The 27,199-nt window shown below is 47.5% G+C and overlaps 1 protein-coding gene across 1 annotated transcript in view; it reads left to right on the top strand.

The window, feature by feature from the left end:
- Grik4 (glutamate ionotropic receptor kainate type subunit 4) overlaps positions 1-27,199 on the top strand; it is a 362,522-nt gene that overhangs the window by 196,314 nt on the left and 139,009 nt on the right. Inside the window, exon 7 of the mRNA XM_004636401.2 lies at positions 1,880-1,933. Coding sequence (XP_004636458.1) covers positions 1,880-1,933 — 54 coding nt within the window. The remainder of the gene's footprint in view (positions 1-1,879; positions 1,934-27,199) is intronic.

The following is a 27,199-nucleotide window of genomic DNA, read 5'->3' as shown; positions in this document are numbered from 1 at the left end:
GGGGGAGGCACTGCGGAGTGGTGGGGGGCGGCCCGAGGGGCTGGAGGAGGGTCCGGCCCACGCTGCGCCTGGGCTGGGACTGGTCCCGCCGCCTCTGCCATCTCTTGATTTCAGGAGGATTTATGGAGTAATCCCCTACTTTATTGAGCTGCAGTTCCTGCAACGAACTCCATGTTTACCCAGAATTCAGGTTTTCAAAACCAAGAATCTCTTGTCTTTTATCTCTAAGACAGCAGATTTCACAAAATGGATTTTAAGCATCATGCCCCCCCCCCCGGCCCACCTTGCATCATTGGGCTCTGGCGAGTCGAGGCTGAGGGAGAGACAGCTGCCATCCCTGTGGACAGTGTGAGTCGTGGGAGGGTCGAGGATGAGTGTCTTTGTCTTGCAAGTGTAGGAGGCATGTAGCTTTGCTTAGCAGAAGGAGACTCAGCACAGAGGCTTTGTCCTCTGGGTGATCTTGTTCTTGTCACTCAGCCCTTCTGCACTTCAGCTGCCCACTGGGATGCAGTGATAGAATCCCTAGTCTCTTTCTCAAGGAGACTAGAAGGGGTCCGAGAAGAGAGCTCACAACGTTATTTGAGTTCCTTGGGAGATAAACTCCATGTGAGAGGAAATGCAATCACCCTGGTCTTGTTTCTCCCCCATCCACCTCAACAGTCTTGACAAGGATGCTCTCCCAGTGGCCTGGAGCTGCTGGCTATATTATGAAAGTCTAACCAACAGTCAGACGGGATGAGGGCCCTGGAGAGAGCAGGCTCATTATTTACCTGATCTACTTGTCAGTTTCTGTAGCACTTGTCACACTCAAAGCCAGGCACACTGACAGGGAAGGTTGGTCAGGGGTGTTTATGAGAGGTACAGAGATAAGACAAAAGGGAGCCTGCTCTGAAGCCCTACTTCTCGACAGTGCTCCTGTGCTGTGATCAGAGTGAAGCATGTCACAGGCAACTTGCTCTTCACTGCAAGCCAAGGACCAAAGCTTGCAAATGAGTCACTCATTTTCTATATTGTTGAAAATGCACGATGAATCGCGCTCGCCTCCCCATGGGTAGGGTTCACTTGGGCATTGCCTATTGCTGACAGATTCTTTCATCTATGCGAGGTCCCTAAGAGGGTGTGTGCACAGTTCTGCTGATGCCAGAGTCCTCAAGGGGGGCATAGGGTGGTTTAAAGCACTGTGATTAGGCTGCTGGTTTTGAGTTCATCTTTTTCCAGTATGAGTCATGTGACCTTGTGTAAGGCACTTAGCCTGTTGTTGTGTCATTTTCCTCTGCTGTAAAATGAGATGGAGGAAGAATAATAGTTGTCTACCTCATATGGTTAATTCATGTAGAATGCTTTATTCTAAATGAATTAAGAGCCTGGCGCACACTGCACCATGGATAAATGCTGGCCATTGATTTGTTCATTAATAGTTATGGAAATAATTAAGTCTGTTTTCTTATTTACTTCATTTCTCTCGAAGCCATTTTTGGTTCCCATAATACCCATTGTACCCATGGGACTGTGTTGTGCGTGAGAACATGAGCTACTGTGAGTGTCATCGCAGGGGTAGGGAGTAGGGTGGAAGCAGAAGGACCTTCTCTGCAGTGTTTCTGTTTTTTTTTTTTTTTTTCTTGGAGGAACTGGGGATTGAACTCAGGCCCTTGTGCTTGCCAGGGAAGCACTTATTCCACTGAGCCATCTCTCCAGCTCCTCTGGAGTGTTTCTGTGCGCCCTCCTCTAAGATTAGGGCAGGATAAGACTCAGCTAAGATGTCCTACTCCACTGGTGCTGAGAGTGGTAGGCCAGGAAACCTGTGGCCCCTTGAAGCCCTCGCTGCTGTTTTCTTGCCAGTGAGTCTTTGCTGTCTAACCTCCTTCTCTTTGCTTTGCAGGCAGCTGAACTAGGGATGGTGTCAGCCTATTACACATACATCTTCACTAATCTGGTAAGACATTTTCACAGCTTGCTTCCTTGATATGAAGTATTGTCAGTGGTCAGTTGTGATGGGATGAAGCCCAGAAGATAGGGTGTGGGCAGATAGAGACAGAGGAGCAGAAACTAAGAAGAACCAGGCATCCTACAGACTTGTGGATCCAGGATCCCACTGGGATTCCCTTCCCAACAATCCCAAGCCTTGGAGGAGTGGAAATTCAGGCATTCTAGTGCTTCCATTCAAATGCCACTTGCTGTGTAACATGGATTCTTCTGGACAGTAGAATGATGGATGAGAGAGCCTGCTCACTAGCTGCAGTTAGTGGCTTAGAGTTGGTCTCTAACTCACCAGCTCCCCACCCAGGGTAACTCAGATGTAGGGACCTGAGGTCCAAGAAGTGTGTATGCATGCTATAACTGGACATACAGCCAGAGACTGTATCTTAGCCATAGCCCCTTATTTTGCAGTTGAAAAAGCTAAATTCTACAGAATTTATTGAATCAGGTTTAAGTACTAACTTTGCCAAATATCAACCATGTGCCCTTCGATGAACTACTGAGCTTGGTCTTTATCTGTAAAATGGAGATACGAGCAGTTACATTACTGAGCTGTTGCGATTTTGAAATGTGATTTTTAATCTGCATGGAAGCATTTTGAAATTGCAAAGCATTAAATATGAAAGCTATTGTGACATACAGACACAGTCAAGTAGAAAATAGGAATGACCTCAGAAAATAAGCTTTTAAACATATATAACTTTTCCTTTTGGAATACTCACATAATTCCTAGGAAGTTGCAGGAATAGCCCCACGTACCCTAAACTGCGTTGCCTCCAGTAGCTGCGTCATACGTAATTACAGAGCAGGGTCACAACTGCGATGTCAGAGCATCAGAGCCTTTAAAGTATGGGGATGTGCCACTGTTCCATGATTGTGAAGGCCATCCTCATGCCACTACCCCAGAGTCGCGCCTGTCATCCTCTTCCCCACCGTCTCCAGTCCTTGGCAGCCACTAAGTTCCCTAATTTTGAGCTTGTTATATAAATGATGTGATACGGTGTGTGGCCCGAGCTTGGCTTTTTTCCCCCACATGCTGTGAGATACCCTTGAGAGCCACTCAAGTTTTGCGTTTTGTTGATAAGCAGTGTTTCATGGTCCCTGCCTGCTATTCGTTCTATTGTTAACCAGTTGAGAGGCATTTTTGTTGTCTCCTATTTGGGGCTATTACAAACAGTGCCATTCCAAATGGTCACTCAGAGAAGAAGTTTAGTTTCTTTTATAAATCACTCAATCAGGTGACCCCTTCACCCAGATGTGCTTTTGAGCGCTTGCTGGGTGCCTCTGATCCAGGCTTCTTATAGGAATATTAAGAAAGCCATCCCCTTTTGCTTCAATTCTTATAACTCCCTACCACAAGACTGCTAGTGCAGTGGTTGGGATTGTCTACTGAGGTCCAGCAGTGCACAAGGAAGATGCCCACATGTATTTTATGCACATGTGACCTTTCTCCAAGAGGGCACCCTCACATCCAGTAATAAAACACCACCAGTAGCCTTCTTGCACCCTTCACAATGTGAAACAGAATGAATGTCTTTGTTTACTGTTTTCTTTTTCTTTCTTTTTTCTGTCCACTGCTGCTGCTGTAAATCAGAGCATTAACATGTAAAAGAGGAGGAAAGGATTAGGCTATTCCCAGAGCAACGCAGAAGCATTTGCTTAAAGTAAGGAGGCATCTGGGGCAGCCTGGGCAAATTGGCGGAAGAGTAAAGAGAGATTAAAGTGCAGTTGTGCTCCATCTGGGGAGCCTGGGAGAGGGAGGGAAGGAGGGACCAAAGCAGAGCAGGGGCTGCCTGCAGCATGCTAGCGTTTGGGGAGGCTTCCTGCCTGAGGCAGCAAAAGCAGCAGAGGAGAGAGGGTCTCAGTGGCTGAGAGTCACAGAGAATTTAGCAAATGGAGGGGGGCACTCATTCAGAAGGTGGGCTCCAGTGACAATCAGAAGTTAGATGGATGGGCTTGGCTTGGAGATTTTAAGAAGGTAGTGTCATATACGCTGCAAGTCACCATTCTCCTATCAGAAAGAAGGACGTTGGTGATGAGGCTAAGTGGTAGAAAAAGCACTGGCCTGGAAGAGCAGGACACCCAGGGTCCCACTCTGCCCCTACTTACTCGGAGACTTTGGTAAGTCACATTGACTCTCAGCCTCATTTTAAAAACAGAAATAACAAAACCCAAACCATCACTATGGGGATTCTCTACAATTCTGTGAGTAAAAATGCATTGCCAGCTGGACATGGTGGAACAGACCTGTGATCCCACCACTCTGGGAGGCTGAGACAGGAGGATCACAAGTTTGAGCCCAGCCTGGACAACTGCTGTGTTTTATATCTGGGTGTTCCTCCAAAGCCTCATGAGTTTGTGAGTTTGCAAAGGGGCATCAGAGGTGTAACTATATGACAATTCTGGTTGAATGACAGTCAAGAAAGTAGAAGCAGAACTAAAGACTCGTGCGGCCATGGAGGGTGGGGAATCTATTATTTGTGATTGATTCATGGTCTGATGCTGGGATTGAGTGTGAGTGTAGCACCTGCCCTGGGGCAGTCCACACGCATAGTGTATGAGGATAGAAAGAAGTTTCTCTTCCTCTGTCTCTTTGTCTCTCTATCTTTCTCTGTCTCTGTCTCTCTGTCTCTGTCTCTGTCTCTGTCTTTCTCTGTTTCTCTGTTTCTCTGTCTCTGTCTCTATCTCTGTTTCTGTCTCTATCTCTCTGTTTCTGTCTCTGTCTCTCTATCTCTGTCTGTCTGTCTGTCTGTCTGTCTGTCTGTCTGTCTGTCTCTCTCTCTCTCTCTCATTGCTTTTGCTATCTTCTGCCATCATGAACTGTTGTCCCTTTCCCATGTGCGCCCCTGGCCCTGCATCTACCTGATTATTGACTGAAACCCCTATGAACTGTGGGCTAAATAAACTTTTTCCCCTTTACCTTTGGATGTTGGGTATTTTGTTTCAGTAACAAGAGAAAGGTAACTTAAGACAGGAACTTAGCAATTCAGTGAGACCTTGCCTGCAAAAGTGGCAGGCAGGGGCTGGGGATGTAGGTCAGCACAAAGACTCTGGGTTTAGTCTGTAGAACCATTAAAACTTTATTTTTAAAAAAACTCATTGTGAACCTCAAAGTGCTATATGTTTCCAAGGCATTGTATTTTTTTTAACACAACACTATGATAGTTTGCAGTTTTTGAAGAGCTTGAGTCCTTTTCAAGTGGGCACAGAATGGGAATCACACCGGGAGCATGGCTTGGAGAGTTTTTGAACCTGGAATTAAAAGGACTCACATAGTTTATGAGTTTGCAAAGGGGAATCGGAGGACTACCTATGGGACAATTCCGGCTGAATAACAGTCAAGAAAGTATAAGCAGAGCAATTGCAAAAATCGTTTGGTGAAGGATTATTCTATGAACTTCTCATTAGTGCCTGGGCCTTCTAGAAGGGTCGGTGCTCTGATACTCTTTTAGAGCCACTGTTCTTGCCTCATTGTAGAAGGAGTTTGGGGTCTGAGAAGGCGTCCCTTTTCTTGCCATGACACACAGTATCTGACAGGCACAACTGGAAGGAGGAAAGGTTTAGTGTGGTTCATGGTTCTAGGGGGTTCAGTCCAAGGTTAGCAGGCTCTAAGGCAGAAGCGCAGAGGGAGTGAAGCGCCTTTGTTCTTGGTAGTCAGGAAGCACAGCAGGGGAACAGTGCCCACGAAGCAGAAGTCAGGGGCAAGACGTGACTCATGGTTATGCCTCCATCCATCCAGATGTACTTAGAGGCGTGCTGCCTCCATCCACTGGGTGGATCTCACACCAGGCTGGTTGACCCTTCACCCTGGTCACTATGTCCCATCCAATGTGAAAACATTTTTCCTTAAGTCATGCTTAATCTGCAAATAAAGATAATATCAAATTCATGATTTGACCTGACAATACGGCTGTCCTGCATAGAGCCAGTAATACAGTAATCTCTTCTGCAAATTCTTAATAGTGTCAGTGTTTTTGAAAATTTCAAATACAAGTTTCTTTTGAGACTCAAGACAAATTCTTCTCATAAAAGTTTTTCATTTATTTGATACAGGGTCTCACTACAGGCAGCTCAAACTCAGTGGTCTTCCTATATTAGCCTCCCCAACACTGGGATTACAGGCATGTGCCTCCATTCCTGGTTCCAGTGGCCAGCATGGTCCTGGGTTCTGGGGTCGGCATGGCATGCAGTACTGGAGATTGCACCTGGGTCCTTGTGCTTGCCAGACAGGCATTTAGACCGCCAAGCTATCTCCCCATCCCTCAAGACACATTCTTACCTGTAAACATATGTAAAAGTAAAAATCATGTCATATAATCCCAGGGTATAATGGCAGAGTGTAAACATTTCTATTCCAAAAGGGAAGAATAGGAGGCTAGAGAAGACTTGGGCCAAAATAAAAGTGAAACCTAGCAGGAAAAATATTTCATCCTGCAGCTCTCTATCCAGTGTCTGGGATACGTGGTGAGATGTAAGCTGTCGAGGGCTCATCCAGCCCGGCCCCAGCCAGCCCAGCCCCGAGAACATTGCCAGTTGTAGGCCATAGGGTTTCTCTCTGGACTGGCCTCACTCTTGGGCTGCCACTTTCCTCGGCAAACTTTCCACATTCCTGGCATCTCCAATTTCCTGAGGTCTTCATTGTACCTTTGACATTCCATCAAAATAGCCACAGCTTTATAGAGAAGACTGAGTTATCCTTTGCCTTTTCTCGTCTTTTCCTCCCAATGCAGATGTCACCTGGGCTTTCACTCTCATTTATTCCTTCTCTGAATTCTTTATGCATCCCCATCTTGTTCTCTCTCTCTGAATTGTGACATCGGTGCAGATCAGGTATTTGAAAACCCCCATGGTGAACTGAAAAAGGCACAGAGCCCAGCATCAAGTAGACAGATCTGATACTCGAGTTTGATGCCCTACCTGCTGTGTGATGCAATGCAAGCTGCTTAACCTTTCTGAGCCTTGATGACTTCTTCTGTAAGTGGTCACTACTAGGATCTGTCTCCGGAGCAGTATACACCCAGCAACTGGCTTACAGGATGAACTTAGTAAAGGGGAATATCTTCTTTGTAAAAGTCCTGTTTTTCTTCTCATACACTAAAAAGAATAGATGCATATTTTTCTGCCCAGCATTTAATGGCCTATAAAAACAACTCCAAAAAATGCTGCTTTATTTATTTCCAGAGAATGAATAGAACTAGCTAGCTCAGTTATCTTGCATGAGTGAATCTACCATGGCAGTGTTTGTGTTGGTAATTACTGAATAATTGACCAAGTTCCCATACCTCAGTCGCATCCAGGCATTAAGAGAACCGATTGATTTAGGCCATCTGTAATGGCTGAATTAGGCTGACTGCTCTAGATTTGATCAGCTGCTTACCCATCCCAAGATCTGGGATGAAATGATGAGTCATGAGTCAGACTTCCAAATGCTTTATTCATTTGACCTGACAGAAGCCAGTTTCTTCCCCTGTCACAGTCTAGGCAGCAGAGAGAGTGACAGTACCAACCCTGGGCCTGGCGTGGCAGAGAGGACTGACACAGGAGGAGCTTGGCCAGAGGGTGCTGAGACTGCTGGGGAAGCCCTGCAATTGTCACAGCAGAACTGGGGAAGAGGTGGAGGAGGCCAGGGAAGAGCCAGCATATGGTCTTGGGAGAGCAAAGCTTAGTGATAAGATGTGTTGTCCGGTAGTGGAGACACTGTAGCAGGAGGCAAGAGACCCTGTGGAGGGAGATCCCAGTGACTCGAAGTATGTAGATGCTAAAGCACGCAGTCAGAGTGAACAGTGAGCAGATACGCGTCTTTTGTGTTATCTATGTCAAGATGGGGTTTGAGGTAGTCTGAGCACTGAAACAGCTTCTTGCCCCGGCATCTGGTTCTCATGGACCAGGCATCATTGCCCACAGAGCACATCCCTGAGGAGCGGGTGAGTCTAGCGAAGGTGGGAGCCCAAGCAGCATTGGGCCCAAAGCCCCAGACCTTGAGAGGAGCATTGAAAACTGAGCATGTACACAGGCCGAAGCAGTGTGCAGAGAGGCCTCGGAGGAGTCGGGGCCTGGCTGGCTGATCCAGGTAAGAGCTCCAGAGCTTAGGCCAAGGGGAAGGATGGATCAAGTGCAGGCCAAACAAGGCAAACAAAATTACTGCACAAAATCACAGGACGTGGAAGTGTGTGCAGCACAGCAAACAGCATCCCGCCCCAAAGCCACTCAGTCTGATGCCCCTCTCTTCTTCCTTCCTGCCCTCCTCTCTCTCTCCTTTATTGCAGTGAAGTAGACATAACATCAGATTGGTCATTTTAAATGTTAATTGCACAGTGACTTGGATACATTTCACTGCAGACACCCATCACCACTAGCTATTTGTAGAACCTTTCCTCCACTCAAACAGAAACTATGTGTGTGAAACAGCCGCTCTGCACTCCTCTCTGCCAGGCTCTGGCACATTCGGCTGTTCTTTCAATTCTGAACTTGCCTGTTCTAGCCATCTGATACAAGTGGAGTCCTTCAGTGTTTCTCCTTTTGTGTCTGCCTTATTTTACTTAATGTGATTTTTTTCTGGGTTCATCCACACTGTGGCAAGTGTCAGACCCTCTTTTCATTTATATAAAAAATTTTATTCCAATGAAATATACATAGCAAATGTAATGGGTACATGGAATATATTGCATTTATATGGTATAGGCTTGAAATTTCCTATTGTAAAGTAGAAGTGAAAACACTATATATTAGCAAAGATTACCATTTTTACCAACTTGAAGTATATCTTTCAGGGGGCCACATAGGCATACGTTGTTTTGCAACCTTCATCTTCACATCACCAGAATGGTTTTCATCTTGCCAAGCTGAAGCACTCTGCATATTAAACAGGACCCCCATCCCCCCTCCTCCTAGCGCCTGGCAACCACTATTCTACTGTCTGAATTTAATAGTGCACTTCGGATAAATGGAATTATATAATATTTATCCATTTGTATCTGGCTTATTTCGCTTAGATTAATGTCTTTTAGATTCATCCATGTGTTTGAATTTCCTGCCTTCTAAAGACTGAGCTATAATATACCATTGTTTATATGCGCCACAATTTTTTTTTTTTTTTGTCCATTAATCCATCCACACACTTGGGTTGATTCAACTTCTAGCTGTATGAACAAAGCTACTAAGAACATATACAAATATCTGTTCAAGCCTCTGTGTTCAGTCTTTTTAGGTGTATGTACAGGAGGGAAATTTCTGAATCATACAGTCATTATATCTTTAATTTATCGAGGAGCCACCAAAGTGTTTTCTTTTCTCATCTTTTTTTCTGTATTTTAGGGAAGGGTCTACAGGGTGTTCAGGGTCTCACTACTAGATCAGACTTGTAGTGATTCTCTTGTTTACAGCCTCCCAAGTGCTGGGATTACAGGCACGTGCCACCAGCCCAGTATCAATCGCTGTCTCAGCATGCCCCAGGGGTGGGGCTGGCATGGCAGGCCCAGGGGATCAAACCCCTGGCTCCTGGTGTTTTCTAGAATAACTGTACCAATTTTAATTCCTATCACTGTAGTGCAAGGGTTCAAGTTTCACTCCAGTCTTTCTTTCTTTTCTTTTCTTTTTCTTTTTTTTTTTTTTTTTTTTTTTTTTTGTATTTTAGGGAAGGGTCTACAGGGTGTTTGGGGTCTCACTACTAGATCGGACTTGTAGTGATCCGTCTGTTTACAGCCTCCCAAGAGCTGAGATGACAGGCACAAGCCACCAGGCCCAGTCTCAATTGCCATCTCAGCGTGCCCCAGGGGCGGGGCCAGCATGGCAGGCCCGGGGATCAAACCCCCGGCCCCAGCACCTGCTTGCAGGCACTTTAATCCACTGAGCTATTTGGCCAGCTCTTTCACTACAGTCTTACCATGATTTACTTTTCATGCTTTTTTAAAAAATAGTATGTGTGGTGTTCAGAGGTGTTTCTTAGTTCCGCTCGGAGTTTGCAAATTGAAAGAAGCAAGACCATGTGGCTATAGTTAAAAGCCCTGCTGCTGAAGAAGCTTTATAATAAGAAAAAGTGGATGGTGTCTTTACAATCATTCCGGGCAGGTGATAATCGCAGCTCGGGTGATGATGAGCTGTGTACCCCTGGGGCAGCTGGGGCTTTGATGAGATGTGAATAGTAATATCTGCCTTTAAAATTTGTTGGCAAGAATTAAAAATTAGCTGTTGATAGCACTAGTTGTATCTAGCAGGTACAAAGAACATGTGTGATAATGATTAAGCACTGAATGTGGCGGAGACTGCTTCCCAATCACCAAATCTGCTTCCTCTTTTCCCTGGATACTCAGCTAGACAACAGCATCCAGCTGCCTGTAGGCTCTAGCCGGAGGAATTGTGAGAAGTGATATGCCTAGACGCCATTTCTAGGCCTGATCCATAAACCCTCCTCTCCACTTCAGACCTTTAAAAGGAAACATTTATCAGAAACCTGGACCTCTGAATAACCTGCTGGAAAGCTACCCATTGATTGCGAACACCGCTTGGGACTTCAAGTAAGTGATATGTGTGGTGTTCAGAGGTGGACCCTGTAGACCCTTCCCTAAAATACAGAAAAAAAGATAAGAAAAGAAAACACTTTGGTGGCTCCTCGATAAATTAAAGATATAACAACTGTTGTATCAGCACTAGTTGTATCAGGCAGTGCTGGCTGTAGTAAATGATCGGCCCTCACGCCGCCCAGGTTTGCACAGTAGAAGTGCCCTGGGCCCTGGGGACCTCTTGGAGGCTGATTCCAGGAGCCCGGCTGATGGATGAATCTGCAAATGCTTACAGCACTTATATAAAACAGCATCATATTTGCTCCCTTATACTTTAAATGATCTCGGATTACTTTTATTGCTTTATACGAAGTAAATAGTTGCCATGCTGTATTATTTAGAGAACAATGACCCAAAAAGGTCTATAGGTGTTCAGCACAGACCCACGTTTGTTTAGAATATTTTTTATCTGCAGAAGGTTATATCAGTGCATGTGGATCCCACAGAGGCAGAGAGCTGACCGGCTGTATATCACTTACTTGAAGTCCCCAAGCAGTGTTCGCAATCAATGGGTAGCTTTCCAGCAGGTTATTCAGAGGTCCAGGTTTCTGATAAATGTTTCCTTTTAAAGGTCTGAAGTGGAGAGGAGGGTTTATGGATCAGGCCTAGAAATGGCGTCTAGGCATATCACTTCTCACAATTCCTCCGGCTAGAGCCTACAGGCAGCTGGGTGCTGTTGTCTAGCTGAGTATCCAGGGAGAAGAGGAAGCAGATTTGGTGACTGGGAAGCAATCTCCGCCACATTCAGTGCTTAATCATTATCACACATGTTCTTTGTACCTGCTAGAGAAAGCAGTAGTCTTGTAGCCCATCTTGGTTGCTTCGAGGAAAATTGACCCTACCAGTGGAGACTGGTGCTTAGGTTTGAGGTCACCGGCTCCCTTGGCTGTGCCTCAAGTGCTGTTGTACACATGGGGTGTGGCCGGGAGAGAAGCAGGAGCATCAGGCTTTGCCGAGTTCCAGTGTGAAGGGGAGTCTTTGTCCTCCAGACGGCCTCCAGTTTTGGAGAGGGAACTTTTTCGCCATAAGATTGATGGAAGTTTGAATGGAGGACTTGAAAAATTAAGGGCCTTTGGGCGAAACACTGTGTGCCATTGAGAAAGTGAAGGTGGCTGATGCTATCTGAAGAGAAGAGGTGAAGGAGGAAGCTCCGCGTGAGCTAATAAATCTGGAGGGATTATTCAGCTACTAATGAAGCCAGGGAGAGTTGCAATCACTGCCTAATAGAAAAGATAAGAATCACCCTAGTCTCTTCTCAGGGCACGCAGATGGGTGCTGTGCCAGTGGAGGGAGCAGACACCTTGGCGGTGAGAAGTGTGGAGATTTAAGGGTAAAAGTCAAAGGTTATGTGGTGTCACCAGAGAGTGGGAAATCACCAGCCCTAGGAGCAGCAGCCTGTGCCTTCTGTTGGCCAACTGGGCGGCACTTAGCCTTGCAGGTGGTATGTAAGCACTGCTGTTTCCCTGCCTGCTCCACGCTGCCTGGAGTGCCCAGCTCTGAGTGCCGCCCTAAGCAGGAAGGGAGGCTGCCATGTGTGGGATGCATCTAGAAGCAGTAGCACCTCAGAGGGTTTCCCTTTGGGAAGCAAGGAAGATGGGGCAGAGTGCAGAGCAGGCCACATTGGAAGGCAGGAGAAGGGTCGCCCCATGGTTGTCTCAGTTACTCTTCTCTCGTGGCTGGGACAAATACCCAACGCTCAAAATGAAAGAAGCAAAGGTTGGTTTAGCTCACAGTTAGTGGAGGTTTCAGTCCATTCTCAGCTGGCTCCAAGGCAGATTGGCACATGGTAGAGCAACTGTTCATGGGGGCAGCAAAGAGCAGAGAGCGAAGGGAGTGGCAGCAGCTCAGGCAGCTAGCTAGCCCCTCAGCCCTCCTCACATTGTAATGCAGATTACCTGCCCCAGGGCGGGTGCAGCATCCACACCCATAGTAATCAATCACAAACTCCAGAAGCCACCCCATGACTGCAGGAGGCTGTGGGGGACAACTAGACACAAACCATAACAATGACCGGGTCCCAGGGAACCCTACAGCAGTTGCTCCTCAAGACCTCACTCTCTGTCTCATTTGAGAAGAATAGATCTGTGCAACCACTCTTCCTCCTCTGGGTTCATTTTATTGTCGAGCAGATCTGAAGCCATGTTTATTTGTCCTGAAGTTAGCAGAGAGATTAACTATAAGTAATGAAAATTGTTAAAAGTATTACAGAAAGAGAAGCGAGGGCAGATGGAGGGTGAAGTAGTTGATTCCAGGAGAAAGTGAGAATGCTTCCACCCCACTTCTCCTCTTCTTTCTTGCCAAGTCATTCCTACCCATCTTTCAGGTCTCTCTAAATGTCACTTCACCAAGGAAGTTTTCCCTGACACATCGCTAGATTGAGTCTGGCGTCACATGCATAGCAGTCAGTGTCTGTATTTTGTAGTGTTGAACTCAAAAGGGAATTCCTTCTTCTGTGTCTGACTCCTCCTTCCAAATCTGGCCATCATAAAGGCAAGGCCAAGCCTGTCTTGTCCATCACTTTCACCCCAGTGGCCTACCGAAGCGTAAAAGATATTCAGTAGCAATTTATTGTGTGGTTGAATAGAACATTTCATCTCTGGCCCCCATCTCCTTGTCCCCCAGGAGAACCTGGCACTTTCCTAGTCCACCTGGGTATGCAGTCTGGAAGACCCTGCTTCCCATTCTGTCTGGACATACTTGAAACTAAGGCTGTGAAGACCACTAGGCTGTTTAGTTGAGGCTCTGAGGGGCAGGGGGCCGGGCCTCAACATGGGTGATTCTAAAACCAAGGCTAAGGGTTAGCTCTGTCGACAATTATCAAGGTGCAACAGAGAAAGGATGCAAGGACAGCTAAGCTGACTGTGCTGAGTGACCCTCCTGTCACCAAGAGCTGCTGCTTCTGCTGGCCAGACCTTGCGCAAGTCAAGTGGCTTGAGAATCCAACACGTGGTTCATGGAGCCAACACTCAGAGGTCGTCAGAAGAAACCTCTTCAGGCTGCAGTGTTTTTAGTTTTTATTTTTATTGGTCCATGTTTGCAGTACATGGTGTTTACATTCCTCATGTGGAGATGGTGCAGGTCCTTAACACATCTTAATTCCTTTTTTATCCCTTTCCCCTCCCCTATCTTCATCTCTTGATGTCCTTCCAATTTGAGAAAGATCTCTCTCCCGACTGCCTATTGTTTATTCTGTGTTGTTGTTGTTTTTGGTACCAGGAATTGAATTCAGGATCTTGCTTGTCAGTTATTATCTTTTTATTTTGCCATCATTATGAAATGAAATTAGTCTTGTGCCCTGTCCCCATGGCTGGACACATGAGGTTGGGAGAATTTTGTCACTGTAATTTGTGGACACCTGTACCAGTCAGTGCTCACTGGAGAAGTAGACTTAATACGAGAAGTACACATGTATAAGAATTTGAAAGACTGACTTATGGTAGTGAAGCATGGAACAGGGCAAAAGGCCCATCTGCGCACTGGGATCTGAAGGATCCAGAGGCTTGGAGCTCAGTGTGGAGTCCCCTGCGAGTCTGAACCAGAAGGCTGAACGGCCAGTGCTGGAGGCTGAAGAGTCTGCCCTGGAAGCCAGGAGAGGACATCCAAGGCAAAAGGAAGACTGGAGCTCCTCTGAAGAAACAGAAGCGATTCGTCCTTCTTCTTTTGCCTTTTATAGCGTTTTCACAACAGTCCTCCCTGGGGAGCCTTCCACACCCAGAACTGTGCTGAGCTGACTTAGTCGGGCGTTACTTACTCAAGTTGGCAAATCAGTCAACCATCACAACACCCGAAATGGAAATATGGCTTAAATGAAGTTGCCTGGACTTCGGATCAGAGAGGATTTGAGCTTTAATGTGACATCTGCTGAACATTAGATGCTCATATGGCACATTACTTAGCCTGCTGGACTCTCCATTTTCCCTTTTGTAAAATGGAGTCAATAACACAATTTTTGTGCAGAACATGGAAAGAGTCTTGCTAATAAATATTCCTCTCTCTCTTTCTCCCCCACCCTGCCTCACTGCTCCCTCCCTTCTCTTTGTTTCTCTACCTCTCTTTCAGTACTGCAGATTGAACCTAGGGTCTTTTCACTGAGCTAGCGCCCCGGTCCTTGTTTTGAGACAGGATCTTTCTAAGTCACCAAGTTCTCCAGGCTGGCTTTGAACTTGCCAGTGTCCTGTCTGACTTTGCACAATACTGGGATTATAGGTGTGTGCCACCATGCCCAGCGCCCTCCTCCTTGAGTATTTTCAACCCTAGGTTTTGGTTTCCTACTTACTTTTTGTAGCTTTCCAAAACCTACAAGGCTGTTATCAGAAAATTTTCAGATTTGGCCTCTCACCAAGTTGGTCCGGTACTTCCTGGGACGTTTGAGCTCATACACATGCACATCCCTCAGCACGTCCCTCACTGCCAGGGACAATAGCATTTAAGGGTAAGCAGTGGCCCCAATCCTGTGCGCTTCAACTCTGCTCACTTGCCTGTGTGTGTCCTCTGCACTAGGTGGTTAGAAAAAGGGGGTGCACTAGGATGGGAAGTGCAGGGGCAGCCAGAATGCGGGTCTTGGTGGGCATAATTGGGGGTTTGGGGCTTATTTTGTTTTTGCACTTAGGGAGATGGTGATTAATCACTTGAAGCTCTTTGGCCCAAGTTTCAGGATTATAAAATAAAGAGCCAGCCAGCCTTGATGAAGCAGCTTCTCTGTGGAAAATGCTCCAATTGACTACATGTACGCAGCAGATGTCTAGGTGGTTAGAAAGTGCCTGCTGTACGGTGAGGGGTACAAGGGCCAGTTTGGTGTGGCGTGGCAGGGTGTGTCTCCGTGAGGGCGTGCCTTAGCAGCGCAGGCTGTGGGTGCCCAGTCAGGGAGCATTCGGAGCTCCTTGGGGAGCTTGGAGACAGATGTGGGGTTTTTATGGCAGCATGGACAAGAGGTGGGAGTGGGAGTGCGACTGTAGGCTGATTGTGGTGCCCAGGGCGGCGGGGGCAGGAAATGTGACAGGCAGAGGCGTGCAGGAGCCCGGAAAGGAAGGTTCCAGTCAGATGGTAGCCTGGCTGCTGTGCAGCTCGCCAGAGCTTCAGCGTCAGAGCAGGCCTCAGAAGACCCGGGTCTTGTCTGGATTGTCCCACCGCAGCTGTGATCTTGCACAAGTCCTTTCTCCTCTGTGCATACATCAGAGGGCTTAAGGGATCACTCGGAAATGCAGAGGAGTTTATGGATTAGATGAGTATGCAACAAATGGCTCGATGGGTTTTCCTGCTCAGCCTGCATTTCACTGAAGCAGGTGACTTCAATGTCATCTACTTTACTCCATGGTTTTTGTTGTCCCCATCTGGCTTGCTCATCCCTCCAGGGCCCTCTGCTGACCAGATACCCCAGCTGGGGAAGCACCTTGTGTCTTGTGAGCTATAAGGGTTTTTTACTCCCCTTTGACTGTGACAGAAACACCTGTCCTGTGTCCCATGTCCCCACCCACTCCTCACAGCCCTGATGGGCCTCCCCAATCTGTAAATCCAGTTCATGTCAACATGTTAATGGCTGATGACAGCATTAATTTCTTTTTGCAAGCATCTGCCTAAATCTGGTCAGCTGAGGAAACAGAACTGAGGAGAACAAATGACTTGTGTAAGCTCTCATGGTGAGGCAGGGTGGAGAGAAGGGGCCTCCACCCGAGCTCCCACGCACTGGATCTACAATGAGTGAGAACTTGCTGTGCTGTGTTGTTGGATTACAGTAATGGAAAAGTCCTGACCTTCGAGGAGGCCAAGCTGGAAGGGTGAAGAACCGAAATAGGTTATTATAAGTAGGTTCAGTAAAGTGATGAAGAGATGCAGTACAGCGTAATATGGAAGGCCTCTGAACTATCAAAAGTTTGTAGAAAACTTCCTAGAAGAGGCCTCACCCCATGGGCTTTGAAGACTCAATAGGAGCTTGGGAGGTAGAGAAGGGGCATGAGTAGGACATTCTAAATAAAGGGCGTAGTCATGTAGTGTATCCTCCGTCCCACACAATGCATAATAGTATGGAAATTGTGGCACTTGTACTTTGGGAGTGGGAAGTATTTCAGCAGTGGAAAGAACCCTTGATAGTTGTCATCCTACTCCATTCTAAATTACCTGTCCTATGTAAAGCAGGAGAAGAGGGACAGCATGTGTCCCAAGCAGACTTGATTCAGCATCTTTAGCTTGTCACCAATATGGTTCTAGGCTGATTGTCACAGATCCCAAGCCCTGAGCTTACCAATTGGATAGCTGTCAGCAGTCATCTTCTCCAAGGTCATGGGCACCACTGGCCTAAAAAAGAAGTATACCAGAGCTTCTCTGGGGAAAGAAGGGAGATGTAGCCAGTCCTAGAAGGGCAGCGGTCCTGCTCTACTCCTCTTTCCAGCTACTCTTAAGGATCTGAAGCAGAACTCCGCTTTCTCAGCCATGGGTCTGTCTTCCCCATCCCTGACCACGAGAGCCTTCTAACTGTGGGATGCAGGAAAGAGGCTTCATGGAGGAGGGATGCTGCCAGGGAGCTACAGATCTCTTGAGAGGAGCAGAAAGCAGTAGACATACATAGAGCCCCAGCTCCAAATGCTGGGTGGAGTGGACTCACTTCAGCTCCAGCGCAGATGTCCCTCAGCCCACCATTCTTACTGCCGGCACTGATAGAGGGTGACTCTTCCCCAGAACTTCTGGCCTTCCCCGGCTTTACTGTGACAGTTCCTGTCCCAGGGCTCCGGACCAGGAGGCATTGGAATCAAGCTACTGCCTTTCCTGGCTGACAGGATGACCACCCCCATTAAGTGCTGTGGGGGGAAAAGACGAGGCAAGACTCAGAGATAGAGCTCTGCCCCTGGGGAGCCCTGAGGACCAAAAGAATCACCTGCTCGCAGATGGGAATCTCCTCCAAGAAATTCCCTATTTGAGACACTTTTATCTCTTCTGCTCTCTACCATAGCAGGAAGGAGTCTCAGCAGTGGCCAGATTAATCAGAACATGGAGGCAGGGGAGGGATTGTTGTCAGTTATCCTGAAGAGGAACCAGACATGGCATGCAAGATCATTGAAAAGGGCAATGAACTAATTCGGCCTTTAGCCCTCCCCGACTTGGCTGAGGAACAGGAACCAGCACCTGGGCCTTCCGGTGAGATCTAGCGACTCAAGGGAGGCAGGAACTTATATCTCCACTTGATTCCTGAGCATATGGGGCCAAGGGCATGAGAACAGGATTTGCATTGACAGGAAAACCAGGAGGACCCAAAGAAGCATTGGGCAAGGATGCGGAGACCATGGTAAGGTGGAGAAAGCCTGCTTTACCTTGGGGGAGCCAATCAGATGAGCCTTTTTGCTGATGTTTGACAAACAGCGTGACAGTGAAGACAAGTCCCACAGGACCCCCAGAACAGAGTATGAGATTCTGTGTGTCATGCATTTAACAGAAATTGAAGCTTGTTCCTGTGCCTGACCCCAGCTCACACCCATGCACACACGCTCACTCATTCACTCACTTCTGTGCCCATGTGTGTTGATGACTCGGTGCATCAGACTGTAGGTGGGAAGTAAATCAAACTGAAATAAGAAATAGGCTCTGGGGACCATGCTGGTCCAGTGTCTCTGGAAGCATGAGGGAACTGTACCCTCTGACTGCCAGCCTCCTCTCTGGTACCGCTTCTGGAGAAGGGGAGACTGGCTTGACCTCTGGCACAGCTGTTAAGGATTCAGAAGTCCCATGAATTCAGTGAGAGAAGCCACGCCTGCCCTTCTGCCTACAGATCCAGCAACTTCTAAATTGTCCACAATAAAGAGAATTTGTAATTCTATTCACACAAGCTGGAGTGGTGACAGTCACTACCCCCTTGCTTCTGAAGGCAGCAGCCTGACCAAACCCACGCAATCACTACATCCAATCTTGCCTGTCCTCAAACCAACCCTGCATTCTGGTTCTGCGCAGTGGGAAAGGGAAGCTCTGAGAACTGTGAGGCTCTCGTTGAAGGTTCTCCATCCATCCACATGGTGGCTGGGAGAATTTGCCTCTTCCCTGCCAGCCCACACCTTGTTCGTATCAAAATGATCTTTGTGGCTTTTCTGTGCTGCTAGTATTTTTTATTGCTGTGTAATAAAATCCTGCAGAGTTAGCAGCTTCTAACAGCACCCTTGTTGGCACCAAGTTCTGTAGGTCTCAAGTGTGCTTCAGTGTAACAGGGGCTCTGCTCAGGCTGAAATCAGGTGTGTACAGACTTTCCATAGCGCAGGGTTCCCTTCCAGGCTCATCCCATCATTGTCCATATTCACTCTGATGAGGAGGCAGCACTGGCAGCTCTATTTTCTTGCTTGGCTAGGAACAGGTTTCAGCATCCAGGGGCCGCTCTGAGGTCTTTGCCCCATGTCACCAACAGGAACCCTCCCTGAAGTGCAGCCCTCTGGCCCACAGAGCTCTTTGACTTCCTTCCCTGCAAACAGCCAGTGTAAACTTGTTTTTTAAAGGATTACAGGTTTAGGTTTAGGCCCATCTGGATAATCTCCCTCTTTAAAGTCAGGTGTGCCATGTCACATAACCTGAACACAAAAGAAAATCTCATCATAGGGACCGTCATATGTGTGCAAGAAGGTGGTGGCGTCTCAAGGATCAACTTGTATTCATGTCTGTCACACACACACCAACTGTGAATATCAGTTTATTTTTTTTTACTTACCCCTCTACTAGCTCATAAGAAGCTGACAAGAAGAGGTATAGCTAACAATGAGCAAGAAGATACTAGAAACAGTTGGGGAAGGGACATCAGTGCATCCCCCGATAATGCCGATGACAAACACCATGTTCTCTTGCTGGCCAGGGTGAGGGTCTGGGCAGAATGCGGCCCTTCACTTCTGATGGTGGTCTGTAAAGTAGCCCCTGAGGGAAGACAGAGACTGCTGCAGGTACTAGTGAGGTGCTCTGCCTTAAGACATCTGGGTCCTGCTGACAGGAATGTTTGGGATTTAATGAATGTTTGCGAAGCACAGGGAGAATGGGAATATAAGACATTATGCCAAATATTATTGTTATATAATAAGTGCTATTGTATTACAAGCACCATTAGGAGTAGCAAGTGCTGTTATTATTAAGCAATTCAGCTTCTCCGTTCTCAGCATCAGACGTCACTCAGTGTCAGTGACATCCGCAGCTCAATGAACCACCATCCGAGGCTCCCCATGTCCTGGCTGTGGGCTGACGGTGCATAGTCACAGCCCAGTGGTTAACAGGTTCCTGCCACCCTGCCCAAGCCTCCAGCTGAAACTCAGATGGTGCCTGCCTCTCCTGTGAGGCCAAAGCTGGGACTCCAAAGCTGGCACTCTTCGTTGACTTCTCACTACTTGGGAAATTAAGCCCAGACTTCTGAACTTGCCCTTTACAGCCTCTCCTAAACTTGCCCTTTCCTCTGGCTTTCTCCTGTCCCCTGTCCGTCCCACACCACATGTGCCAGCCAGGACCAGGGACCTGCAGTTCTCGGGAGGTATTGTGACTCACTCTTGGGGGCTCTGCAGTACTGCTGTGTTTTGTCTGTGACATTTCTTTTTTCACCTTTTCTCCTGGTCCATGCCTGCTCACCTTTCAGGTCTCTACTTGCAGTCCTCGCTCAGCTCAGCTCAGCTCAGCTCAGCTCAGCTCAGCTCAGCTCAGCTCAGGAAATTCAGTGGCTACTGTGATAGAAGGGACTGCCTTGTTGCTGTGCCTCCGGCACCTGGGTCTTACAGGCTTCAGGACTCTCCCACTTCCTTTAGGTGTAAGCACTTAGAGCACGGGGTGGGGCTTACTCCTTATAAGTGCTGCTTTGCTCGGTGTGTGTCACAGAGGAGGCACCCACCTGTGTGGAATATAAGAAGGAAGGAATGAGAGTAGCCAACATGGCCTGGGCTGACAGTCTGCTGCATTGTGTCCTTCATGCCATGGGAACCTATCTGACAGCCTAGTGAGCTTGAGCCTGTCAGAGTCCCAAGATGCCCAGGCTTCCTGGAGAACTCACTGTGTGAGCTTTCTGCAGAGATGGGGCAAGAAAAGCCAAAAAGAGGCAGAGACACTGATGGAGAGCATCGCTGTCACTCATGTTCAGGGACAACTTCTGTATTCCTAGTGAGATGGGGGAGGCGTTGGGTTTCTGATTTCCTGAGGCTCATGCACACAGGATCCAGAAAAGGAGAGGGTTAGCTCCTAAAGTGGATATGGGAAACCTGGCTCACGGATCCTGAGGATGGAGGACCTGGAGGTCAGGAAGGAGTAGCTGAAGGGCAAAGCAAGCTGCAGAAACCTGGCCCGAAGGGAGAGAGCATTTTTTCACATCAGTTTCACTCAGAGATTTCAGCTGCAAAGTTAACTACAGTTAACAGCTCCTTACTTAGTGCCTCAAGATACAAAAGTTGTCTAAACACAAAAGGAAGGTAATCACCACCCAGAGGAAGTGGGAGAGCTTTCTACCTGGCCTGGGCCTTCCTCTTCCTGGGGCTGAGTGAATGAAGGTCTTTGTAAAAGTGGTTCCTCCCCGATGATGGGTGTTGGTGGGAGAATGTGAATTCCTTTAATGAAGATACACCGAGCACTTGCTAAGCCCAAGCGCAGGGTACAGTGTACTGGGTAGAGTCGTGAATAAAGACAGAATATGATCTGCTTTTCAAGTCCCGTTTGTGGACACATATTGGGAAAGAAAATCAAAAGGAATAGAGCTCTTGGGAAGAAGAGGTGTGCCTTCGCAAGTCAAGGGAGTGAGTGAATAGGAAACACGCGGAGAGAAGAACCAAGGGGAGCAGGGAGTGGGGAGGTTTAGGCCCAAATCTCACCCTAAATGGAATTTACTGACAGGTATGAATTAGCCTGCCAGCTGCTACTGTCTTCAAAGGCCTATTACACAAAAAGCAATCTCCTAGCCTGTGGAGAGCACAGGCTTTGATGCAGATAAATAGACTGACAGGTACCACAGTTAGGTGTACTCTGGAGGGAAGGAGAGGATGCAGAGGTGCCCAGAAGATTCTAGACCTCTGCTGGCCCTAGGGCTTTCCCGAGCCTGATAGGAACTCCCTCCTAAATTCACTCAGTCTACAGCATTGACTTCTTCCTATGTATGATGCAACACAGTAGACGCTGATAGCATAAATGCATTTGCTTCAAATCGCAGCCAGCCCGAGGGGAGGTAGTTTGCAATGATCTCACCTGACAGACGAGCTCTGAGTGGTGCTAGGTATACATGGCAGTAGAATGGTCACATAAGTGCATGGCCACTTCTGCCTGGTTTGGGTGATGGAGAGGTCAAGGTGGGGAACTGTGGAAAAGGCAGACAGGAATCATGACATGAAAAGGTTTGTATTTCTAGTTAAGGACTTTGCTTCTGTTCTGGGTGCAATACGGAATATGGAGGTGGCAGCTGATAACCAGATATGTATTTTAGAAACGTCCTTCCTATAATAGTCCAGCCAAGAAATTTGGAGAATTACAGTACCAGAGGAAGGGGAGCCAGTTAGCCTGGACTCCAGGTAAAAGGTAGTGAGGACCAATTTGGAAGAGAGGTGGTAGGGATGGAGGACAGGGACAAAGGAGAGATGTAAGGGAATGAAATGTTCTCAAGTGATGGTGAGCCCATGAATGTGTGAGGTGAGGATAGCGAGAGGGAAAGGAGGGCCAAGTCCAGCAGGAGAAACTGGCAAATTGTGGTGATATTACCAGGTGGGGAACCAAAGAAGAGGATCGGATTAGGGTGGAAAGTTCAGAAGTTCAAGCAAGAAGGATCTAATCTTAAGGATTTTCCTCACGATTCTTTCTTTGTAATTATAGGCTAAGAAACTGGAGGCTCTTGGTGTTCTCAAGACTTGGGTGAAAACATTTTAACTTGTCGGTCTTTAATAATCTCAGCAAAAGGGATGTGCATGCACCATCTTCTGGTGGCCTGACTTGGTGCTGAGCATTCAGGAGGGAGGCTAGGACGCGCTCTGATCTTGCATGTCAAGTACTGGGATTGCATCCCAGGTCTGTCTTTCGGGCAAGACGCTTCCAGTTTCTTCTTCTACCAAATGAGAATATGAATAAAACTGGAGAAAAGAATAAAAGCTGTGCTGTCCGCATGGGCTTGGGAGGTAATGGTCAAGGTGGGGAACTGTGGAAAAACAGCAGCACAGAGACATGCTTTGTGAGCTGTGCAGCCACCCCGACAGAAGCAGCCGTAATGTTACACTCGATAACGGGTCGATGTGTGTACCTCAGCTGTAGTTGGGGTGATGAGATTCACACTTCTTCTTGCAGGAAGTTTAGGGACCAGAGACTGAACATGGGGCAAAGAGGACCATCGGCTGGGGCTTGAGAAACAAGGGACTGTGTGACATCACATTAAGGGGGTTAAGGAGGCTGACACACTTCTCTTAAGAAATAGAACCAAGGGCTGGCCAGATAGCTCAGCAGACTAAAGCGCCTGCTTAGGCAGGGCGCAGTGGCCGGGGTTCCATCCCCTGGGGCATGCTGAGACAGCTATTGACAGTGGGGTTGGTAGCGCCCGCCTGTTAGGCCAGCACTTAGGAGGCTGAAAAAAATGAGATCACTACAAGTCCAATCTACATAGTGAGACCCTGCAGACCCTGTACTAAATACAAAAAGAAAGGAAAAGAAAAGAAAAACTAGAACCAGTTCTGGAGTGAGGAGGCAGCAAATAAGGAGTCTCAACTCAGCTGGGTCCAGGTAGCAGAACTGAGAGGTCATAGCAGCACTGGAGTAACCCATCTTATAAATTGCCTGTGGCCCTGGTGACAAGTTAAGGTTCTCAGGCCAGGCCTGCAAGATAGTTCAGCAGACTAAAGCGCCTACTTAGGCAAGCTTAGGCAATCACAGGGACATTGGTTCGATCTCTAGCACCACATGCCATGCCAGCCCCACCCCCAGGGCATGCTGAACTGCTCACAGAATCCAGGCATGGTGATGCACGCCTGCAACCCCAGTGCTGGGGAGGCTGAGAACAGGAGGATCATTATGAGTCCAAGCTGCATAGCAACCAAATAGAAAGGGAGGAAGGGAGGGAGAGAGAAGAGAAGAGAGAAGAGAGGAGAGAAAAGAAGTTCTCAGGTCATCAGGGGCTGACTCTGGTAGGCTTCAGGGGACTCCCTGATCACACTATTTTCCTCATTGCCCGAAAACATGCAGAAAATGCCTAACTTCAGCTGTTTTATTGTGACTTCTAATAAAACCAGTAACTCGGGGAACCTGTGTTGTACCTCCTGCCTACACAGAGCGTTCCTGTCTGTCATCCCTTTGTCTCACCATGGCTCTGTGAAGTATTATTTTCCCCATTTTCTAATGATGAAAGTTGTCTAATTAAAAGAGATAAAAATAAAGAAGTTAAAAAGTAAAAAAAGCCAGATTGGTTTTTGAAACGTGGGATTTTAGAGAGGAAAATCTAGGACAAGGTACTAATATATGCTTTCAGATGTTACAACTTTCAAATCCTTACCCATACTGCCCAGGACTATTACACTGTTAATCATTTAAGCAACCCAAAAAGACAGTTTGGGGTTTCACTGATTTTTTCTTTGTAGGTGCTGAGGACATAGCCGTGAGTGAGACAGCCCTTGCTGCATGGCAGGAGTGCGGGGGCTGACAGGGAGGCATAGATGGCCCGAATAATGGTGATCTCAGCGAGACTTTGCCAGGGATGGCTCTGGCTCCTGAGCCACTGTCTGCAGAAGGTGGCCAAGTTTGGACTGCCTGTTTCCCTACGCCATCTAAGCCACATGTGTCTTCAATTACCCTACATTTATTTCTAAGTCCTCCCCACCTGCTGCACCCTGGGGTTGCTCCTGTTTCTTGTCCCAGTTCTTTAAGCTGAGCAGACACAATGTAGGACAAACCAAACCTCTTCCATGTCCCTAAGATCCCTATTCTAGTACTCAGTCTGGAGCCCATCCCAAGTTCCTGACCTGTTGGTAGTTAAACCCCTTCTCACACAAAAATTGAGCCAATGTGTGGTAATCCTCTTGCCCACTTAGACCACCAGAATTTATTCTGTGGTCTTAAGGTCAACGAGTATATTTGCAAGCAGCTTTAACTCTACTTTCCTGGCTGGTAGTTTTATAGCATAGTATCAAGGAGTTCATAGTCCTCTGACTTCTGCGATGAGTAAATGGTGTAAGAACATGGAGCACTGACTTTGAAGTCAGCAGGACCTGGCTTTGACCCAGATCCCCTTGTTCACCAGCCACTTGGCCTCTGGCCTTCTGCTGCACTGTGCGGCTCTCCACGGGCAGTCCTGACTTCCAGGACTGCTGCTGTAAGGATGAAGGGTGTGCACACACGCGAAGAGCCTAGTCCTGCCTGGCACATAGTTGGTAGCCAATAGACTGCGGTAGCTGTTTTCGTAATTACTTCTTTGTTATTGTTATTTATGGTTGCTAGATCTGAACTTCAGCCTCATCCTTCTTATCTGGACTTAAATAGCCACATCAAGCAATTAGCACTTTATGGTAACTTAGCAAAACTTTTTCTTTCTTGACAAGTGGCTAAGAATAGCTTCAGAAATGGAAGTGGGGACTGAGTGGCGGGGGAGGGGAAGCAAAGAGGAATAAGATGCCGATATGTACATGTATTACCTCCCCACCCTGTGTACTCTGTGTGTACTCATTATGTGTCACAAATATATACTAAAAACAAATCAAAAAAAAAGCTTCTTCAAAGTGAAGTGGAAGGTGCAGGGGCTGAGGGTTCGATCCCCGGGCCTACCGTGCTGGCCCTGCCCTCAGGACACTCTGAGCTAGCACTTGAGATTGGGCAGGGTGGCGTGCACCTGTAATCCCAGCTTTTGGGAGGCTGTAAACAGGTGGATCACTATGAGTCTGATCTAGTAGTGAGACCCTGAACACCCTGTAGACCCTTCCCTAAAATAAAAAAAAAGTGAGGTGGAAGAGAAGTTGTCAGGCCAGATATTTGCCTTTGGTGGGACCCCGCTGTAGCACGGGAGGCAGGAGAAAGCAGGAGGCAGGGGCGCTCACCCACTTGGGTTTGTCCTTGGAGAACAGAGGACTCACATGTCTTGAAGCCTTTCCGTGTGACAGAAGCCTTCTGTAGGCCACAAGGAAATTGACAGTTCAGAGCCCTTCTTGAGATCATCGAGTCAGTATCCAATCAAATCAGGGTATGAACCCAGGACTCTTATTTCACAGTCTGTGCTCTTCTTGTACCCTGCTGCTGCTTCCTGATGAGACTGCCACAGTACACCGTGCAATTAGGCACTGTTCACATCTTCATCAGGAAGAAGTGGCACCTGAGAATTCTGCAGGCTAGCAGCCCTATCTCCCGAAAGGAGAACCATGACCTTAGTCTAGCAGGCAACTGTTGCAAAGAACTGAAGCGGGCCTAAGTTGGTGGTGCTGGGAAGGAAGCCACAGATTAATGATTGACAGAATTGACAAGGGTGTGGAATTAAAAAGATAGGAGCTGAGGCTGTCCCGAAGTTCTAGCCTAGACCCCCAGAAGAAGAGTAACACATCTACTGGATCAGGAGTGCAAAGGAAAAGGGACTGTTGGGCACGGAACAGAAAGCTCACAGCATGCCACCCACTTCCCCTCCTTCTTGTCTGACCTAGGTTAGGAGATAGATACTGCCCAAGGATCCTGTCTGGACACATGCTTCGGTTTCTTGATTTTTCTCCTTGAAGTCAGGCTCAGGAATGGATTCTGGACCATTCAAACTCTTATGCTTGGGGTTCTACCTGACCAATCTTATGCTCTAGGTTGATGAACTAGAACTTGGCTGTTTAGTACAGGCTGTGTGTGTCCCTGCTCCTTATAGAGGACACTTCTTCCCTGCTCCCTCGCAGGGTCACAGGTCAGCAGTCTGGTGCCCTCACCCAACCCAAACACTTGGTATTATAGTTGCACATCGTTTTGCATTTGTACCCTATGTGGTGTGAGCCGCTGTTGTCCCATTCCTGACCAGGGTAACCTCATCCTCCCACTCCTTCGCTTCCTCTTCCCTCCCTCCAATGCTGCCATCTTCCTGGGCCCTATTCTCTATTCACTGCCCCAGCTTCCTGACCCAGTAGGCAAACAGGCTGTAGATCCATGGGAAATTTCCTGTTGGAGATCAGGGCATTGAAAATACCATATCTGTCAGAGAAATCCAGGAGCCCTGAGCGCAGCCTCACCACCTGTGGTGACCACTCAGAGTAGTCCTCAGGTTATTATCCATGAAGCAGTCTGTCATTCCAGGGTAACATCTCCTTGTCTTCACTTGTGGCAATGGCCTTACCTTTAACTATAGTTATCTAGATTCTTACATACAATTATATACTCGAACATGGGTGCATGTGTGCATGTGTGCACGTGGACATTTTTCAGTTCTTTAAATAAGTGATAAAACAACCTGTTATGAATTTGTCTTTCAGGACACAATAATAATATTGCTTCTCAGCATTTTGACTAAGATCAAGTGCAGAATATAGTAATGCAACTTCCAGAGGTCAGTAAGGGGCTGGTACAAGTGTTACACATGTTCATATACCTTCTGGAGGTATAAGACTGATTAGTGATAGACGTGGCAGTAGCGAGGACTGCAGGCATACAGATATCTTCAGTCAACAGCCCTTCAATCAGCACTGTCACAGAAGCTTCTAGAGATCAGATATTGTGCTAGGGGCAGCGTGGGGCTCAGAAGTGAGGCAGGCATATCTTTACTT

Source organism: Octodon degus, unplaced genomic scaffold (assembly GCF_000260255.1).
Source record: "Octodon degus isolate 3935 unplaced genomic scaffold, OctDeg1.0 scaffold00080, whole genome shotgun sequence".
NCBI classification, from domain to species: Eukaryota; Metazoa; Chordata; class Mammalia; order Rodentia; family Octodontidae; genus Octodon; species Octodon degus.
This window is presented reverse-complemented; position numbering and strand designations above follow the sequence as displayed.